This window comes from Camarhynchus parvulus, chromosome 11, assembly GCF_901933205.1.
Source record: "Camarhynchus parvulus chromosome 11, STF_HiC, whole genome shotgun sequence".
In the NCBI taxonomy this organism is placed as follows: domain Eukaryota; kingdom Metazoa; phylum Chordata; class Aves; order Passeriformes; family Thraupidae; genus Camarhynchus; species Camarhynchus parvulus.
Genome location: NC_044581.1, coordinates 7567400 through 7582958, shown reverse-complemented (window position 1 = coordinate 7582958; position 15559 = coordinate 7567400). Strand labels below are relative to the sequence as shown.

Sequence of the window (15559 nt, the reverse complement as noted above, 5' to 3'; positions counted from 1 at the left end):
GGATGCTGGAAGGCTCTGCTGATGGGCTGCAGCAAGGTTGGATGTATGGATGCTTCAGTTCTACTGATCTCACCTTCCTCACTCTTGATACCTGATTCCCTTGGCGTCAGACTGAATTAGTTAATTCTGATCACTTAGAATACCAACAGTGCTTAATGTGGACCAGAAATAATATCTGACATGCTGCCCTTCTGCTGGGCTCTTGATGAGCAATTTGAGGTGTTAATAGCTTGGAGACCATCTTCATTTGCAGCTCTGCCACGCACAATCACATGGTGGCTGCTGAGGGACCCAGGGAAAATACATTCCTGTTTAATTAACATGCAGAGCAGGTGTTCAGTGTCATTTATGATGCAGCCAAAGTCCATGGCCTTGGTCGGGAGGTGGAGATTTGGGAAGTAGACTTCTCCCTGAACAGGGATCTTCTCCACATGAGGATGCTCCATGAAGCTCACCCTGAGAACCTTCTTTACCACCCAGCTGATCATATTGTTCTTATAAGCTGGGTTAAACCGGATGCAGAGATGAAGTTCCTTCCCTACATCCACTCTCAAAGGCTGCAAGGAGATGAGCAGTAATTAATCACCTGTGGGATGATGTCCCAAGGTCTGACAGCAGGAAACAGTAAATGCTCCAAGTGACCCCAGCATGGGCTTCTCAGTTCATGGTTCATCTCTCTGCAGCAGGGCTCTGACTGCAGGCACCACAGTCCAGTCCAGGATCCCTCAGGCTCCCGTTCCTGTGCTCAGCCCCAATCCAAGGGGGTGGCTGCTGGAGAGCTGGCATGCTTTCCAGGAGACACCTTTACTGCATGGCTTGCCTCGATCTGCTTTCCTGCTCCCCTGCTCCCCTCTCCTCATGTTTTAGAGCCAGCATGGATTTTACCAATTCAGATAAGATTTTGATTCCTTCAGGAGCTTTGCTGATGCAGCTCAGGCCAGCCCACTGCTGATGCTACAGAATAAACTTCTCAACTTGAGGAGCTCCCAACAGAAGTGCACCATCACATCCCTCCTCCTCAAACCCCACTGAGCAAGCCCACAGAAGCTCACCTGGGAATTTGCAGGGAGGGGCTTCCGCTTCACATTGCAGATCTGGAAGGGCTGCTCCAAGTCCAGCACAATGCTGAATGGCAGGGAGCTGGTGTTTTTTAATGTCAGCGGCTGGTACTGCAGTGTCAGGACATCACTGGGTTTCTACAGAAACAGGAGACAAGGGAAAACAACCTCAAGTGCCATACACCTCCTTCCCCTTCCAATGCATTTCACATTTTTCAGCCCCAGAAGTGCATATATTTCTATTTACTTCCAGCCAATTTAGGAGTTACACCTTTAAATGCCAGGATGCAATCCGGTGACTTTACCTTTTCCACACGGAAAGCGATGGCTCTGGGGGATATTTGCACTTCAGGGCAAATGAAGTTGCAGATGACATCCACTTGCAGGATCTGTTTCTTTGTTGTCTCTTTCCCCACCACAGCGTGACACACCAGCTGCTCCTTCACCTCCTGCACACAAGATTCCCTTGTCTCCCAGTGTGTGCTGGCAGGCCCAACACCCCACACTGGCTTGCCACCCACCCATGGGCCCCATTCCTGTCACTTATTATTAGGGACTGTAATTAATCTCTGCTCTCCTCAACAGCTCTCTTTTCTTTCTGTGCTGCCACCTATTTATTCTAACTATCTGTGCCCAGGGGTCCTGGAGCCAGGGAATGCATACCAGACTTAGCTGGCAGCTTCTCTGCAGAGTTTCATTTGCCCTGGAAAGAAAGGTCCAGGTAGGGGAACACTCCCAGACTCTGCTAAAATCTCCCCATCTGAGTTGCTCTCCAGGGGTGCTGCAAAACCTGGCTGCCCCTGGGACACCAGGGGTGGCTGAGAGACTGGGGCAAGCAGTAACAGAAAAGTTGACCAAAGTCAAATTGTCAATTCTGATGATCCCTGGGAACAGTTTCCTGCCTGGATGGACATCGCACTGATCATTAGAGCTGGCACACTGTGGTTCCCCTCTCCAGGACTCATAGCTAGAGCAGCCTTGTGCCTATGTTTGTCTTCAGAGGAAAAGCAATGCTGCTCCCAGACACTCCTGGCATCCCCAGGGCTTTTGTTTTACTCCCTGGGTAAAGGGTTTTTCCCTCAGAAAAAGCACTTGACAGTAGTTTAATTTGCTTCCTGCCTGGGCTTCTAGTCTAAGTGCAACTTCTTTTCTCTGCTCTTCCTTTCTGCCTCAGCACATGACACAGGTAAGCCCTGTTTGCCCAGAGGAACAGTACTTCCTTCAGCCTGTATTTTGGGATCAGCAAGTTGGGTTTATGGTAGTTAGGGAAACACAAAAGAGCCTTAGCAACTGATGGTGGCCAGCAAGGAAAGCAACTGGCCTTAAAACAGTTTCTTGAAGTCACTTGCTCCTTGTGCCAGGCAAATGTCAAGGGGCTGCAGAAGAAGGGGATGGGGAAGGCTCAGCCCTTGGCAGGGGCCTCACCTGGACAGTGCTGGAGCAGCCTTCCAGCATCATGTCCACCGTCTGGCCCGGCCTCAGCTCCACCTGCATTGGTGACAGCTTGAACACGGGGCTGCCAGGCCTGGGGATTTGGGGAGCACCTTTGCCCTTGGTGCCAGTGGGGGCAGGGGCCCGAGAGCTGCGGTGGAAGGTGTGGAACCCCTCTGTGCTCCAGTACAGCCGCTGGATGCGGCGGCCTTTGTTTGTCAGCTGGAAGTGGTAAAAGCAGCGACTAAAGCTAGAAGAGAAGAGAGATGGAAAATGTCATGGGAGCTGTTATTTCCCTGGCATCACTCAGCTTCAGCTTCACCCTGATGGCATTCCCTGACTGCACACTCTGCCCCCACTGCACTCAAAGTTCTTTTCCATTTCTGTGGCTTTCCAGGATATCTAGCAACTCTCAGATGACATATTTCTAAATTAATTCCTATGGCTTCATGGAAACAGAGCTAGGACCTTGAGTACTGAAGAAGATCTAGTCTGAAGGACTATGGAAAAATTGTTCCTTGCTGAACACACAGGAGATGCGGAAGTTTCTAGAGTCTCCTACCTGAAGCAGGACTTCAAGTCGAGCTTCGGAACGAGAGGTTTGTCCGTGACAACTGTGGTGCCAATGCCCACAGCCTGTAGGGAGACGATGGTCACAGGGCTGTTCTCAATGAACACCTTCACCTTCTCCTGGAATTTCACTGTGTCATTCAGGTTTGCTATGACAGCCACGGACACCTCAGAATTAGGGGGGACCACTCCTTTGCTGGGCTCAATCCTCCAGCAGGAACCTTTCCCAGCCTGTAGGACAAGCCAAACACAAAGTCAGATGGAAGCCATGGACCCCGCTCTGCTGTGAGGTGCAGGAAACAGGAAGGCTAAAGAGATGAGTATAAAAACCATAAACGTTTAATTTCCCTAAATGTAAGCTATGGTGTCCAGCACAGCAACTCCCCAAGAGCTTACACAACCTGTATTTTACCTTCCTTTAACAGACTCGGGTCATGAGCCCCGTTTTGCTCAACCCAAGGGATGCTCCTCCTCAGGAGAAGGCAATTCCCCCTGCCAGCTCTCTTTGGAGTGCTTGCCAAGGGAAGCTGTTTACTCCCTGCTGGCTTCCCGGCAGCAGAGCTGGGTGTGCACAAAGGCTCACGGCCGGAGGAAGGCAGGACTGCTCAAATCCCAGCCCAGCAGCCACACAGCTGCAGGACACTGCTGAGAGCCTGCAGAATGACTCTGCAAAGCCAGCTGAGCAAAATCCCAAATCTCCTTTCCCAAGGGGCCATCAGTGCTTCTCAACACCCGCTAAAGGAAGTTTACATTTATCCCCCAAACAGCTGGAGAAGCAGCAAGAGGAAAATTCACCTCACTCCTCCTCAGCCCAGGAGGCTGAGCCTGGACTCTCACACAACACCTGATGCTTTATCCACAAACTCAAACAAGTCCACAGTTCAGGGTTGGCTTTAACCAGCTCTAGAAGTTCAACCCACCCAACATGAAGAAGAAAAAACTCCTCCCAAGCCTATCTGCAAGTCTCTCACAGATCATCCCTTCCCCCCATCCCTCCCCAGTACTACTAAACTAATGCTCTACTCACTACTGTATTCAAATTAAGGGACCAGTTTTCCACCTGACTACAATCACATGAATGCAGAAGAAGTCTGTTGTCTTGAATGGAACGAGTCCAGCCTTACAGCAGGAAGCTGAGGGCAGAGTGTGGCCCAGCACATGCTGGGCAGTTCATGGCTGCAGAGCATTTTCTGTCCCCACTGAAGATTCCTGCAGTGAATACAACTCATCTGCTGCCCAGGAGACGAGAAACAAGACCAGGAAGAAAAGAAAACTGCTTTCTACAATGATATGTCTCTCTTTAACAGCAACCTTCTGTTTTCATCCTTCCTCTGCCCACTTGCAATCAAGGAAATTGCTCTCAAAAACACAAGAATGCCTTCAGGACATGACCATTGGTATTGATCTCAGTGTATGATTTTGGAAACATAACAGTGCTCCCTGAGGAACATCCCGGGTAACCCAGCTAGCAGAGGCCTCCCAGGAGTGCAGATCTCTCACTCCCAGCATGCTCAAAGCTGGCACAGAGCTAAAGCCCTGCCACACTGCAGTGAAGCTTCAGCCCCAGCAGCTGGACTCTTCCCATACCTTGATATCCTGGGATCCCAGCGCACGGACGGTCCCTCTGTGGGGACTTATGGTAAATTCCCTTGGCCTCCACAGACCTTGAGCTTTCTTCCTCCAAGACGGGATGCTGGGTCTGCCTATCTGAGTAGAGCTGTCAACACTGGGCACTCCCGAGCCACCCCAGGAAGGAGAAAGAGCGCCAAGTGGGTGTCAGGGAGGTGTTAAACAGGCAACACTTCAAGGTGCGAAGCAAAACCTAAGAAAATGACACAAATACCCAAAAAAAAAAAAAATTTTATACATGGCTTGGCAATATCTCACAGCCTGATTTGTGGAGACATGACAGAATCAAAAATCGTGCTGGTGTAATAAAACCCAGTGCTTGATTAGTGACTGCTTTGTTATAGCGGGGCTCTAAATTGCAGTGGATCTGAAACATCGTGACTGGTACAAGAGTCTTTAACACACCCAGTTGGGGCAAATGCAGGCACAGCCTGAGCTTTTTACTGCATGCATCAGGTTTGAATGGCATTGGCAGGGAGCATGACCCAGTTAAAAAGAAACAAAGATAAAACAGCTGCCCCCAGCTGAAGAAACCTTAGCAATGAAATCAGATTAAGCAGGATGAATCTGCCATTACAGAACCTTATTCCTGCCTGGTGCCTTTCTTTATTGTGCCACTAACTAAAAGGCAAACAAGAAGTGGCCAAACAGTGATGCTGACTTTTTACTCCTTTGGTCCTGTTGGATCTCATGATGGCAAAAGGGTACCTGAGGCACCAGCAGCCCTGGAATGAACACCCTGAAGAGGCTGTGGTGGAGGAACACGAGTGATGAATGCTCTTATGTTCAAGTGCTCCGTTTCAGCACCACACCAAGCTCTGACACTGTGGTGCCAGCCCAGGGCACACTCACCAAAGGCCATGTCACCGAAGTGCAGGGCGGACACATCAAAATGGAAAGTGGGTCCCATCACGGAGCCCCTGGGAGAGTTGAAAAGGGTGTCCTAGGCAGAGGGTGGACAAAGGCAGGGAGGCAGTGCCTCTGTTAAAGGGAATCACAAAGGGTTCGGGTGTCCCTAGGCAGAGGGTGGACAAAGGCAGGGAGGCAGTGCCTCTGTTAAAGGGAATCACAAAGGGTTCAGTGTCCTTAGGGAGAGGGTGGGTAAAAGCTGCTGTCAGAGCCACCCTGGGTTTCAAATCACCCCAGCACCCCGTGCTCAGCACAGCACCCATGTGGGCAGGAGGCAGCCAAAGCAAAGTGCTCAGCAGCTGATAGATGCTCAAGTCCTTGGGACAGCTCCTGCTGCAGTTCCGTGACTCCCACATCAACCCTTTGCTGGCTGTGCAAAGGAGGCACCAGAGCACTCTGTGCACAGGAGCTGGGAGCACAGCTTGTCCCCCACAGCATGGCCGTGAGAGCTGAGCTGAGGCTGCTGCTGCCCATCTGGCATGGATTATTAATGGAAGTTTTTAAAAACTGCTGCTGGTGCAGATGACCCAGGCTGGCCCATCTCAAAGCCCTGGGGGCTTTGCTGGGTGTTCAGGTGGGACATCCCAGAGCAGCTGCTGCCCAAAGCTGATCCATCTCACTGCCTGCAACAGCCTAAGCAGGAGACATCCCTGCAGGGAGTAGCCATTCCTGCTCCTGGGTACCCACACAGGGCAGCAGGCACCCCCACACTAAAGGAATGCCAGAGCCAGAGCCAAGATTAAGACCTCAGGCAATACCTTTTTTCTCTGCTCCACCCGAAAATAAGGTAGATGGAAGATGATTACCCAGAGACAGCTACAGTTGTGCCCAACAAGCTCTCAAAGCCCTCCTCACCTCATAGTGAAGGTCACAGGCTTAGGGCATTCAGTCACATGGAAGCAGAATTCTTCCTCAAACTCCCCCCGGATGGTGGGACAGAAGGAGACCTGGATGACCTGGACCTCCTCTGGTGCCACGATGCCCTCCTGGGGCAGGAAGGTGAAGCAGGAGCCCATGGCTGTAGTTGGAGGGATGAGTTTGAAGGGAGCCTCAATAGGCCCATCGTTGATCAGGTATGCCTGCAGCAGCAGAAAAGCAAAGTGGAAATACATGAGGAATGTTCCTTTCTTACAGAAATCTGAGTCACTTTCAAATTAAACTATTAACACCTGTAAAAGACAGAAGATGCCCTGTGCTGCTGCATGGCAGAAGCAAAAAAATAAACTTTGAAATACAGCTTTGTATAGCTTTGGGTTTTTCATGCAAAGCAGCGATAACTTCACATAACCAGAGTCACTCTGGGGTCTTCCCACTGGCAGAGACAGTGCACTTTGACCTGCAGCACAGAGGGGCTGCTCAGCATCACCCCGTTCATTCACAGCTGGCCCTAAGAGCAGCACTGGGCATCACAGCATTACCAGTGACATCACCACAGAGATTTCAAATGTGTCCAAGCCCACCATGGGCAGGGCACGTTCAGCTTCCATTGCAGCCCAACCTGTTTACAGCAGGAGTGGGAGAAGCCAGAAGCAAAGATGTAGAAAGTTCCTTTGATTCCTTCCCAGAAACACTTTTGCTCTTTCTAGAGACAAAGGTATATCAAGGCTGAAGTGTGGTGAGGGGCTGCTCAGCAAGGGAAAGCACTGCCAAGGGCTTTGACCAGCGCTGAGCTGGTGGGTGGATGGTTTTCCTCTGACTCCCACAAATATGCAGGAGGGACATGACTGAAAACTGTCTGCAATGGACTTGAACTCAAATGCAGCCAGCTTGTTCCAGCTGCTTTTGGACAGCCTGAGCACAAAGGCAATTTGTGTCTGGGACTGGAACAAAAGCCTCTGAACATGCAGCTTGTTGACTCAGTGTTGGTTTCATGTGTCGAGCGGTTTTGCAGGAAGCCTCCCAGCTGATCTCCAAAGAAGACTGCCCAAAAGCAGGGCCTGGGGTCTCATGAACAACAGACACACCTTTCTGACCCCATCCAAAAGATCCAGATTCCAAGAAATCCCCCAAATTTGACTAGTATCCCAACTACCCAAGTTGCCAGGAATTCCACAGGTCCACAAGGCTCACTGCTACTCTAGGAGCCACCAGGACCCACCCCAACCCTGCTGCTTACCTCATATCTGTGGGTTGCTCTGATAAAAACCTCCCCGATGTTCATTTCCTCAAAGTGGAAATGGACCCGGGGCCCGAGGCCTTCCCCTTTGAGGAGCAGGGGCAGCCTGTTCTCACGGCCTGGGGAGAGATTTCTATTTCAGTACAGTAATGGGTTCCGATTGGCCAACGCATTTTTTATTCTGAAAAAGTGATGCTGAATTTAAAATGATCTTTGATTTCCTCCCATGCACTTAAGAGGAGCTTTGAAATCCATTCAAGTGAAGGTACAAAGCTCACAAAGAGCTTGGCATTGCTGCCTGGCTTGCAAGCAGATCAGGGTGTAGGTGACACAACAGCACAGGACTTTGTTGCCAAAGTGCTCAGCTTCTCTGCTTCTCAGCATCTCGTTGACAGAATCTCCTCATGCTTTGTGACTGGCTTTGAACACAGTTCCCACCTGACCACATCAATAAACAGAGATCCACAGTTTCAGGTGATGCAGGACATCACAATGTAAAGGAGTAATCATCATTTGGGATTTTTGAGCAATTAAAGTTTGTTTTGAGCTCCAGTATTTGCTATGAGGAAATTTCCAACCACTTCTTCACTGCTGGCTTTGCCAGTTGTCCAGAACTGATCAATTCTCTTAATCACCTGATCCAGAAGTATCTGCCAAGTAATTTATGGAGGCAATTTCAGTACAAGTGGAGACCAGCAAAGCCCCTTTCCAGTGGGGCAGGGGATCCAGCTGTACAATTCCCTGCACTGGGAAAAAGCTTTCAGATATCTGCAGCATGGGGCACACAATATCTGCAAATCCTCATTGCAAGGGATTTGGGACTAGCAGAGAAATGCCTGAGGAAAGCAGTTGCATTTCTTGAAGGGATTAAGAAACAAAAGTAAACAACTTGCCAGTTAAAGATGGCTGTTTTCTTCAATTATTTTTGCACCCAGGGACCATGACTCTGGGACAATTCCCACTCTTACAATCTACTGGATCAGCTCTGATCTGTAAGGAAATGCATCATTTAAATGGCTCCTTGAGATCCTCTTCCAAGGAGCCAATGGAAGAGTTAAGCTCTCCCAATGGCCTTTCAGGGTCGTTCTGGAACAGGCTCCTTTTTCTCAACACAACATCACTTGCTCTGGTTCCTCTAAGTCCCAGACCAGCTCAAGGCTTGCATGCAAGTACTTTTCCTCTTTCTCAGTCATGAAAAAGCTGCCCTGGCACAACCCCAGGAGACTCCTGCAGCAAAGTGCTGGACAACCCCATCACTAGAGCCAAGAGAACAGCCCTGAAAAAGGAATCCCTTGGGAACAACTTTTTAAAACCATCCTTTCCACAGCTCCCACAATTGCAGCTGGTGGGCAGCAAGACAGTTTGTTAGCACAGGCTCTGAGTAATTATTGTAGATGGCATTTGCGGAGTAAACCCTGCACAATTACTGTGTAAATATGAAGCTGTTTCATGACATTTGTATCCATCAGTTGGAGCAGGAAGGCCAGAACAGAAGAGCTGGGCTAGGCATTGCAGCACCCTCCAGAATGGGAGCCCAGCTGCTGGAGGACGTTAGGCCTCACACCTCTTCCTCCTAGATGAGCAAACCCAGGTTATTTGCTGAATGGAAACCTGGCAGCCATCTCCCACTCCTGAAAAACACCTAAGCAGCACCATGCAGAGACAGAGAGGAAGGACAAAGTAACCTGAACCACACCGTGTGCTCCGAGAATTCCCTGCCCCGTGCCAGCACAGCAAAGCCACCACCTCTGAGGTGAGGTCACCCAGGTGGGGCAATGACAGCTGCTCCCAGAGAAGGACTTGACAGCACTTCTGGAAGACAGGACAAGCACAAACCTTGTCAGCAGACTGCCTGGACTCTGTTTTTGTAGGAGGGTGCTCATCCTGCTGAGCACAGCAAGGCCCATACAGCACCACCTTGAGGAACCATGGACTGAGAGCCACAAGGTGACAATTCCCACGCAGGGAGAGAAGCAGGTGCTGGCCAGGGATGGTCCTTCTGCAGCTACCTGGGCTCAGCAGGGCTCAGCCACCTCTGGTCTGGCTGCATCTGGGCAGTGGGAGGGAATCCAGGGTCAGCAAGTGCATTTCTAACCTGGCTCGTACTGCCTAGTGATGAATCCATGTAAAAAGGACCCATGCTGGGGGTCAGTTGTCTGGAGGGCTTTAGTACTCATTCACTAAAGCTGTTCTGCTCTGTAGCTCTTTGGCCTTTGGGGAAATGCTGGCAAAGCTATGGCATGAAATCTTATCCCTGCACTGCCTGGATTGTTGTGGGATCAGTGATCCAGAGCCAGGTGTCTCCAGCTTTTATGGGAGATCCTCTGGAAGCTGCAGGGACAGCACGGCCCTGCTGACCACAGAGCCTTCCCAGCAATTAAACAGGAGCCCAGTGATCTGGGGAGTGTTTGCACCTCACCTTCACTGGGGTGAGAGAGGCAGGGGAAGGAGCTGTGCCTGAGATGCCACAGTAAACTGCTTGATTATAGACCTGGGTTTCTTGGGGCTTAAAGAACACGCTGATTTCAGCCGAGCAATTCGGCCTGATCTCACCCTCCTAAAGCAGAAGGAGACACCAAAACATTTATCTTCAGACATCACATTTCTTGTTTTCAACCACAGTCCTGTAAGCCGTTATTTAGAGCATCAGTGACAAGCAAGGAGTGAGTAAAACTCATCAATAACACAGAACAGAGTTTGGAAGCAGCTGCAAAAAATCTAAATCCCTTACCTTTACTGGCACCTGGCAGTAGATTTAAACCTGGGGTTTAAATCTGGCCAGGCTAACCAGTGTGTCTGTAACTGTCTGCTGCTTCTTCAGGGTCTTCTCTCTCTGCTTCTCTCCCAAAGGGTCCTGGCACTGATGCTCAGTCACAAGGAGCCTTGTCTTGCAAGTCTGGAGGATCTCACTAAAGGATCTCCCTTATTGCAACTGGTTTTAAAAAAATGCATGACTTACATTTCCTCAAACGCCAGCATTACAACTGTTTCTTAATGCACTTGTTGACATAAATACGTGAAACTCTGGTAACTATAATAACACTCAAAAAGGACTGAAAAATGTACCTTACAGAAGGAGACAAAAAGAACAGTTATTTTTTCTATCAACAAAGTGAAGCTTTGATTCTGCTTGCTGCTGGGTATCCTCACTACTCTGTCCAAAAGTCTTGAACTGACTAGAGCCTCCAGCTCTCCTGAAGCATAAATTTTAAATAACTATAATATTGCCCATCGACTTGGCACTTAAAGCTCAAAGGACAGGCCCTCGAGGAATTAAAGAGCTGTGACATGGTAAATCACTAGGGTGAAACTGCAAGCTATTCTGTAATGCATAGACTGCTTAAAGTTAACAGAACAAAGGGAAGGACAGAGAAAAAACCCAACACTGTTTCAAACACCCACAAACAAGAAGGAAAGGAAAGTCTGAAAGAATTAATTCCCTTGGATTTTACTCAAAACCTAGAGGAAACACATTTGCTAGATGAGATGTTTCTACCCAGCAAGCAACTGGATGAAGATGAAGCCTTACTTTCCAGCAACACACTTGCTTAGGGAACATCAGCTGGCTACCCACACTTAGCATGTGAGACATCAGAGCCCTCAGGTGACACTGGGGTGCTGCATGGACTCACCAGCATCCAGAGGATAATCTTGGATTGACAGGAATAAAAAAGCATCTGGGCTGCTCTGAACAACACCAGCTCTGCTACAACACCTGAGAAGACAAACACTGAGAAGAAACACTTGGATGATCATTTCCCTGGCTTGGCTAATTAGAGTCTAATAACTCACCAGTGCTCATCACCCAGCTGCTCACTGTGTGTTTACCAGCCTGAATTCAGTGCTCTCACCCTGGGCAGAGCCTCCCTGGTGAGGGGGATGCACCAGGCAGCTGCTTGCCTTTGCTTCAAGCTCAACAGCCTGGAGGTGAATGCACACCTCAGCTCCACAGTGTTCTGCACATCTCTCAAAGGCACTGCCTGGGCTGAGTGGCACTGCTGGATCCTGCAGCTGCTGTGGCCTCTGCCCAGAGAGCTGCAGCCATGCCTTGTTTGGTTCTTGCATGGTGCCCTACCAAGGCCTGCCAGACCAGCACCTACACAAACAGCCCCTGCTGATATGCTGGGGAAGGCCATTAAGGAAATGTCAAGAGCAGTGATGATGTTCGAGGCTGTCATCTTCAAGAGGGGTGTAAAGCAGGGGAGGAGAGCACATCTGAGCCTTAAAACCAAAATACATGCCTGCAGTAATAGGCAGGGGAGTTCAGCAACCAGCAGGAAAGAAATAAACCCAAATTTCAAAAATGCCATGCAGATCACTCCTAGGAAAAGCCTCCATTTGCTCTGTAGAGACTCACATGCCAGACAGCAAACTGGGGAGAAGGTATTTGAATGAGACACAACAGGAGCAGTGATGCTGAGGGTGCAAACGGATGCCAGGATTTGACTGTGATCCTGCCATCAAGGCTTATGAGGGCTGTGCACCAACAGATTACCAGGGCCAAGCACCTTAGAGTTTGTGCTGGCTGTCAGACACTGTCTACCATAAACTGAGCATGTAAAATATGTGGTGTAAAATATGATCTGCTTGGTGTAAAATATTATCTGCTTTTTCCAATTTTACACATCATCATCCTTTAGCTACTCTGAAGCAGAGTTCAAACAAACAAGAAGGAGGTCTCAGAACCAAATCACTACTGGGAAACTCAGAAGGCATCCCTCCTTCCACCAAGGCTAGAAAACAAACTTCTTGGAGCCTAACACAGCACTATCAGTCCTTCAAGACAACCACCTCACAAAGTGCTGTTTGGCTGTTCCTCCTGCTGGACTGCAAGCTGATGGTACTCACTGGTCTGTTTTATGTGCTGCCATCAGATCTATTGGCCCTGTGGGCAGTTCAATTGCCTGGGGCAGTTTGGTTATTACTCAGAGGCTGACAGAGGCGATACATCTCCTGTTAATGGAAGCAAGTGTAATACAATTCATAAGCAAAAATGAAGCTAAGCAGGAGAGGAAGAAAATTAAAAAGAACCATTGGCCTGATGAATATGCATCTGCTAACAACAGTGCTCTGTTCTAGATGAGTGAGTTTAGCTGACTTTGGGATTTGCCAAATGCCAAGGCCAGCACATCTGTGACAGAAATATAACTGGCACAGGGATCTTACCCCACTGCTTTGGAGCACAGGAACAGCAATATATCACAGAGGCAAGGAAAGGGACAGACCTGACTGGGCAGGGGACCTGGGAAGGGACTGCAGGGCCAGAAGGCAGGGACAAGGGTGGGAGATGATAACCAGCCTGTGCTCAATGCTTGTGACAGCTTTGTCTTGCTGTGAGCTGTGTCCACGTCATCTGTCCTGTTCTGGTTACTGGCTACTGAGCTGTGGGTGAACAGGACTAGGATAGCAAACTTATGTGTTCCCCTACTAAGCCCTGGTAGCCAGACAGACTGACTGCATGCCTGAGCCCTTGAAGTGACTTGCAGCAATTGTTCCAACTGCAGCACTGGATACTGGAGCCCTGCACTCATATCCTTGCTCCCAAGAAAACCAGTTAAAAATGCAAGACTCTTGATCTCCTGAGATCAAATCATCATTCTGCAGGATTCAGTGTATTTGGACAGACACTTTTAGCAATACATCACAGAGAGCTTCCCTGTCCTGTCAGGGAAACTGAAAGCCAAGGTGTTTGACTCCATGGCTGGAGGGTAAGAAGAAATCATCAGTTACACATAGTCTACTATTCAACCAAATTCTTTGAAGACATAACATATTCTGGAAAACTTTTGCCATTTCTCCTTTCATTACTGGAGTATGTCAGACTATAAAGTTAGAAAATGTTAGCTATTTCTCCAGGGAAATTAAAATAGGCCATTTGAGAGGTTCCTCACATACCTGCCTCTCCACAGGAGAAAAAGAACTACTAGTCCAAAGGATATGCCTCATTAGCCACTCTTACAGATACAGCTCCATGTGTACGAGCCTTGGGACACCTCAGCAGCCAGGGCTGACCTGTGCTCTCTAGGATGGCCATTGAGCCAGAGCACAGAAAACTACTGTGGATGCTAACCAGGACAGAAGTAAAGCTATGCAGAGCTGTGAACATGACAGTGCAGCACTTCTGGCACCTTGTCAGCCTCTGCCAGACTGCTACGGGCAGGTGGCCTGAAATACAGTGGATGGATCATGAGACAGCACAAAACCTCCAGTTGTTGTCCCCTGGCTTTGCTACAGCATCCAGCAACACAATACAGGAGGGATGAGCACACAGTGACTCACAGCTACAGAAGCGATCTCTGTGCAACCACAAATATATGTGGATCCTGGTTCCCCTCACTCAGCCCCTAGATGATGAGAATCTGCTGGATCTCCACCAGCCCAGATAAGGAAAAGCTGATCTTGAAAAGCTGGATACCAACAAGGTTTGTCCAAATCGCTGCCTCAGTTTGGCAGAAGGGGAAGGCCATTCACAGAAAGGAAACCACTGCTTGGAGCAGACAGAGAAACAAGACAGAGCTGGTAACAGAAGCACTGAAATGGCACCCAAAGTGCAGCCTGTTAGTTCAGGGCACTGAGGAGAAAGGCAGTGCCAAAGCTAACATCTGCCTCTTTCCATAAATAACTGAACCCACCACAAGCTGTGGGATGGACCAGAGCTCCCACTGGACATGGTGTCTTCTGCCAAAGATTGAAGTGCTCAGCAGTAACTTCTCCTTTGGATGGGGACCAGATTTGCAGGAACAAACAATGCTGTTACCTCCTGAGCCAACCTCAGGTCCATAACCCAGCCACCTTGAAGACCACCTCCACCAGCTCAGAGCTAACACATGACACTGGAGAGTCATGACCAGGCAATGCAGGAGAGTGATGACTCGTCAAGGTCAGGGCAGTGGTAACAAATCCTTGTCCTCCCTTTCCTCTGGTTTCTATTTCCAAGGACTCAGCTCCCATGTGTCTGCAGTGTGATTTACAGCTAAGCTGTGGTGGGGAGTATGCAGCAAAAACCAAGGACTTGCTCCTTTGGTAGCCACCTGGGCTTCTTGCATAGCTGCTTCTGCTGACCCATCATGTGTATTTGCAAAAATAAAACACAATTTGAGATGCACTTGGCAAGTCAGAGTTGCATAACAGTTTGTTTCCCACAGGCTTGGATAGATGCTCAAAATGTTCATGGTCACATGGTGATTCCAAAAATCCCTGCCTCCTCTTTTTGTTAGGATTTTTGTCACTGACTTAACCCTGTACAGACTACAGTGACCTGCTGCAGCTTCTAGAGACAGCTACACCTGAAAATACTGGCAGCCCACACAGCAAAGCTTCTGCACAAGCCCTGCAAAGCCACTCTGCCCAGAAAGCCTTTCCAAGACCACTGTCCCTCCCCCAGCTTCCTAATTTCTGGAAGCAATTATTTCCTCTAGCTACTTGTCAAAAGACTTTGATTTTCTATAGGGTGCTCACAGGCATCATTGGTGATAGGTGGGAGGAAGGGAGCAGCCACTGCTGGCCAGAAGGTCAGAGACAGAAAGGTCCCAGCTGTGGGGGCCTCTCCAGCAGATGGACTGGCAGTGCAAAGGAAAGGTCTGTCCGAGGTAAAAGTTCCAAAACCATCACCGTAGAGAATATTGTTGGCAGTGGAATTTTAGATTTTGTATTTGATAAAAGAAGAGAAAATACTATTATTTGAGGTAAAAACACCCATATGCTAGAGCAGGGGAGAGACGGGACCAAAACTCCAAATGTGAAACCAACTGTTCCACAAATAATGGCATTAAAGGAAATCAAAAGATTGATAATGCTGGACAAAAGAGAGGGTAGTAGCCCATTTGTATTCAGTCCTGGAGCAAAC

At 49.0% G+C, this 15559-nt stretch overlaps 1 protein-coding gene across 1 annotated transcript in view; it reads right to left on the bottom strand.

Annotated features, from left to right (window-relative positions):
• Nucleotides 1–15559, bottom strand: part of HYDIN (HYDIN axonemal central pair apparatus protein) — a 53650-nt gene that overhangs the window by 12872 nt on the left and 25219 nt on the right. The window contains exons 7-16 of the mRNA XM_030956359.1: nt 10171–10270; nt 7714–7832; nt 6453–6676; nt 5541–5608; nt 5397–5413; nt 3052–3290; nt 2484–2739; nt 1364–1507; nt 1053–1196; nt 456–557 (exon numbers count right to left, since the gene is read on the bottom strand). Coding sequence (XP_030812219.1) covers nt 456–557; nt 1053–1196; nt 1364–1507; nt 2484–2739; nt 3052–3290; nt 5397–5413; nt 5541–5608; nt 6453–6676; nt 7714–7832; nt 10171–10270 — 1413 coding nt within the window. The remainder of the gene's footprint in view (nt 1–455; nt 558–1052; nt 1197–1363; nt 1508–2483; nt 2740–3051; nt 3291–5396; nt 5414–5540; nt 5609–6452; nt 6677–7713; nt 7833–10170; nt 10271–15559) is intronic.